The sequence below is a fragment of the Solanum pennellii genome, chromosome 8, assembly GCF_001406875.1.
Source record: "Solanum pennellii chromosome 8, SPENNV200".
Classification (NCBI taxonomy): Eukaryota; Viridiplantae; Streptophyta; class Magnoliopsida; order Solanales; family Solanaceae; genus Solanum; species Solanum pennellii.
In genome coordinates this window covers 48,711,370-48,716,696 of record NC_028644.1, presented here as the reverse complement: position 1 = coordinate 48,716,696, position 5,327 = coordinate 48,711,370, and the positions used below count along the sequence as shown (strand labels likewise).

Here is a 5,327-nt window from a genome sequence, read left to right as displayed (position 1 = left end):
CAACAAATTAATCAACCCATAATTGCTAAATTACACCCGAAGAATGGGGGTTTTAAATCACACATCAAGTCATAATGAAATATACTTAAAATGATAAAGGAATCAAGTGGGTATAAGAGATTAAACCTTAAAAGTAGAAAAAAAAAGGTAAATGGAGAAGACCACTTCAAAAATTAGAAGAAGTACTTCGTTCTTCAAGCTTCCACAAAAACCTCTTCATCCTTGGTTCCTTTGAAGACTAATTTGGAGAATCTCCCTTTGTTTAGTTCATCGCTGCTTGCATGTCGCCTTCCTTGTTTATGTGTTGTGGATCGATGGCCAGAAATCTTCTTCTTTGTGGAACTAATCGGTGAAGCGCCAACTGCTTCTTTTTATCGCCTTTTGATCCACTTCCTTCAGGTCTCACTTATTGTAATAGAGAGTGGAACTTTGCTATACGGTGAATCTCCAAGTGTGCTTGGCGATGTGCACCTTTGCATCGTCGTCTCTTTTTCTCCATTTTGTTTTTGTTTTACGCCTAAGTATCCATGCTCCTACCAAATCCTCAAATACCTGAAACTTGGGAGTTTTTACCAGATATCGAGATAAAATATACAATTTATTAGATGAGTCCAATTTGAGGACTCATCTGAACATACATGAAATCTTTGTGTAATGAGTACACAAAGCCTATTTCAAATGCTAAAAATGGTCAATTTTCTTCAACTGAGGTGGATACTTCTGATTCAAGGTTTTTAGGAGAATTTAGAAATATTCTTGAGGAATTACATAAACATACCTCTGAAAAAGGAGGAGCAAGTTCGAAGTCAGAATTAGTTAAATATATTGATGAAGAAATTGAAGTTAGAAAATTAGATTTTGATGTATTGCTTTGGTGGAAAGTTAACTCACCTACATTTCTAATTCTCTCTGAGGTGGATCGAGATGTGTTGGTTATTCTCATTTCAAGTATGGCATCTGAATGTGCTTTTAGTACTGGAGGTGCATAGTTAATTCATTTAGGAGTTCATTAACTCCTAAATTTGTTCCTTTAAGATTGGCTTTGGAGTGAGCCACAACCCATAAGGATTGAGGAAGATTTAGATTTTCTTGAGCAACTTGAAGAAGGTAAGAAAAGAATCTCATTGATGTAAAATTGTGAATAGTTTATTTAATACTTTATTGTTTATTGAGCCTTGACTTTTTATCATATTTCTCTTTGAATTTGGATAAAATTGGAAAAGAACATTGCATTGATGAAATGTAAATTTGGATGTTTCTACACTAACTCTGCTAAAGGAGAAAGAAGGTAGATGTCTCACTATTGAGGTGCACTTAATCTTTTATATAGATATGTTATCTTGTCTTTATGTATGGCTTATGATTGACTCCCTTATTTGATGACTAATGAGTGTGTTAAATTATGGTAGATACAAATGCTTGTGCAAAGCAAGATCGCGGTCGAACTTGATGTTCTTCATCAATTTTGTCTTGACTTTTATTTCATTTTAGCCATCAAAATATCTAATGTTTTCTCTGTTTCTTTGTTTATTAGATTTCATCATGCCTCAACTTCATGGTTCTAATGCTCGATCACCTATTTGGAATCACTATTCAAAACATGAAGAAAAAGAAGATGGATCGTGGACAATAAAATGTATTCATTGTGGCCGTGTTACTTATTACCATTCGTACAATACTGGGACTACCTCCTTAAGAAGGCATGTTAAGCATTATTTGGAAAATAGGAACCAGAATCATCAGCTTTCAATGATTGATGGCTAGTTATTATTTTGTTTACTTGAACATGAACTATTAGTACTATGTTTTGACTTATTGTTGTTGTTGTATACTTTTATTTTATTTATGATATTTCATATTTGTGTTGAGAAGTTTATCTAAGTGTTGTTGTATTGAGTGTTGACTGTTGTGGTTGTTGGTGGTTGAGTATTAACTATTAAATGATTGAACTGTGATATTGTGAAGATATAAGACTATGAAATGTTGGCTTGCTGTTGTGCTGACTACTAAGTGTTTTGTGTTGATTGTTGATTGTTCATTGTTCAGTTATAATTATACAAGTGTTGTTGACGTCTAGGCCTTACGGGTGTAGTGTTGTGTTGAGAGTTGGGTGATGTCTAGGCCTCACGGGTGTTGTTGTTATGCTGATTGTTCGCTAGTAGAAAGTGTTACTGTGTTGAGTCTGATTAGATTAAGAAAAGAGAGTTTGTTTATTCTGTTTCTACTTTCTAGTCATATGGATTATGGTGAGAAAGGCACTTGTATGCCAGTATCACACTTTGACTTCTCTGGAGAACAGTGTACCGAGCTGATCTGCAGTTTTTATTAGTACAAAATGTTAAAATAGCAGGCAAAAACTTTGTAACAAATATCTATGCATATTGCATATATGAGTCCTCTCTGGTTGTGAGAACAGTCACCAGAAAAAATACACTTTTCTTCCTTTCCACTTCAATCCAACAGCAACCAACTGGCTTCTTAGAAAATGGTTTGCCTCTGTTTCATTTTCCAATTTTCTGGTTGCAAATTGCAATGTGCAGTAAATAATTACATGGAGATAATAAGTTTAATTTTCAGTTCTTCATGTGAATTTTTATTTTAAAGAATTGTGTGATATGTTATTGTTAACCCAATAACCAAATCGATAAGGGTCGATAACCTATTAACCGATAACTTAATGGTTCTTTAACAATTTAGCTAGTCCAAAAATCGATAAGCAAAGTCGATAATGTTCAAAATCAAATCGAACCGGCTGATAGGCAGCCGTAATGTGCAGAGTTCATCTCAAGCCTAGCCTAACAGGGGGATCTTGGCTCTTTTAATTTTTATTTTGAGACTCTTTGTGTTGTTACAATAGGACAATTTTTAGTTTTGTTTGATGGGGTGAGTTATCTTCTACCTCTTGATATTTGTGAATGTGGTTATTCTATTGCATATTTGAGTGTCGATTTCGATCAATACCGATGATTTAAATAGTGCTTATAATTGAAATATATGTGTGTGCAATTTGAATGAGTCAAATATGAGTAGCTTACTTCATGTGTGAACTCTTAGCATCTCATGATAACTGGTCGATTGTTGGAATGAATCTTGTGATGATTATTGCACGCGAGCTAAAATTGTAGAATATTGATTGATGATTATGTTGAATGACATATGTGGTGAGGTTGTTTGAAATATATGTTTTGTAATACCTAGAACTTGTTATGTTAGTCTAATTGAATAATGTGGGCAGTTGAATAATGATCTTAGGCACAAATTTTGGAGAAGTGAACCAAATTAACATTATACCTCTTTGTGATCAGCTTGTGAGAGTGTGAACCTAGCTTGGCACCATTTTATCCTATCATTTTCTTTGGATAAAACTTGAGCACATTTGACCTCTTTCCCTCCCACCTAAAATCTTCATGAAGAATTGGTCCTTTTGAAACTTGGGGGTGTGGTGAAAAAGGAGGAAAGTTAGGAAGTTTGTAAAAAAAACCCTTGATGGATTGTGTTGAAAAAGATAGAACCCCTCTATATAAAAAAAGAAGATAAAATATAAGAAAAAGATTGAAAAAGAAAAAGATGTTGCAATAAAGTTTGTGCAAGGATAAAACAAATGGGGTGTTCAATAAGTCATGCTTAAAAGAACATAGGGTGGATTATGAAAATTAAAAAGAGTGAAAGGAAAGGAGAAATGCATGTCATGGTTCATGAAAGTAGATTTCACTAATCCAAAATGATCATACTTTTACCCTCAGCGCTGTTACAAGCCTTGGAAGACCATTGTGATCTAGATTAAGCTTAATGTCATGTCGATTAGACAATACAAGCAAGCCTATGGGTTGAATCATGCATGCAGTGGCGTAGACACATACCCTTCGTCGGAAAAAAATTATCATATGTACAAGTAAAATGATATACGAAATGATTAAATAACCTATTTTGGACACCCTTAACATAACAAGTTGCTATTTGTGGACACCCTTTAAGAAATTTCTAGCTCTGTCACTGCATGCATGTGTTTACTTCGAGAGTGTGAAAGTTGATTTTGATTCTTTAATTATGAAATTTTGATGATCATTATGTCAACATGGAATCATTCTTGATATGAGTTCATTCGAATATTTTTGTGACCTTAAATTTGCACTTGAAGCAAGCATTGTGAGCTCAATTTCTTTTTTTATGATAACTAATGACTGTTTGAAACTTGTAATACACAATTGAACATCGCATGGATAGATTGAAACTCATGTTCATTCATGTTGAGTCTTGAGTATCATTATTTGTAGACATCTAATTTATCTTGTATTTTACTTGAGGACAAGCAAAAGTTTAAGTCGGGAGTGTTGATGAATCGGGGATTTTGACTCATTTAGAGCGTAATATTTATAGTTTTAGTGTCATCAATGTATATTTTTATGCTCCAAACTGATGTTAAAATGCTAATTGCAACAATTAAGGGAAAATATCATGGGAAGGACATTACTGGGCAAAAAAAAAGCGAAAAAACTAAAGAAAAGCAAGGTTGATGTTCGCCAAAGCCACTCGGCGAGTCGCTGAGTGGCTTTTCAGCTCGCCAAAAGTTATAGTAGGCCAACCCATGGACAAAGCCAACTCGACGAGGAGAATGGTGTTTTGGCAAAACGCCGTATGGATCACTGATGGTAATTTTGATCACCTAAAGTCAGAGAAGGGAAGTGATGATGAAAAACCAAGCCAAGAAGATGATGGATGGATCTCTCGTCGGATCGCCAACCTGGTCGGCGAAGCCCGACTTTTTTCTCGGAGTGGCTCCAACGCTGAACATCTGGGAACATATAAATGAAATTGTCAAAAAGAGTCCAGAGTTCTAAAGTTTTTTGAAAGTTCCCACACTGTCCAGTTTTGGCTTTTTTATCCCTAACATTGTTCTTTGAGTTTTTGAGTAGAGATTTAGGGCTTAAATTTATTTTGTCTTGTTATTTGTGGCCCAAACTAATGGAAAACATAGTTGGTAACAATTTCTTTCACTTTATGAGTAGCTAAACTCCTTCACTCTTAAGGGTGTGATCATGTGATTGAATGTTCTAATTGGCTAATGGGTATTAGTATTTACTGATTTTATTAATGATTTGAAGTGGCTCAATTAATAGTTGGGTTTTAATTGATGAACTATATTTGCAAATGCAGTCCTAGTTTAGCATTCAAAGATTGCTTGATAAAGAGATTTCAGAATAAATCTATTAATTGATAATCACAGCGATTGGGTTATAGTGGACTTAGCACGAGAAAGTGGGTCTGAATCCAATCCTTTGAATCTAGCTTGAAAGAGTAGATTGATTGAGGTTTTGGGTTGTTTATAT

The 5,327-nt window shown here is 34.4% G+C and overlaps 1 protein-coding gene across 1 annotated transcript in view; it reads left to right on the top strand.

Moving 5' to 3' along the window:
* The first annotated feature begins 638 nt into the window (after positions 1–638).
* LOC107027672 (lectin-related protein-like) overlaps positions 639–5,327 on the top strand; it is a 9,592-nt gene continuing 4,903 nt past the window's right edge. Inside the window, exons 1-2 of the mRNA XM_027919297.1 lie at positions 639–981; positions 1,036–1,107. Coding sequence (XP_027775098.1) covers positions 639–981; positions 1,036–1,107 — 415 coding nt within the window. The remainder of the gene's footprint in view (positions 982–1,035; positions 1,108–5,327) is intronic.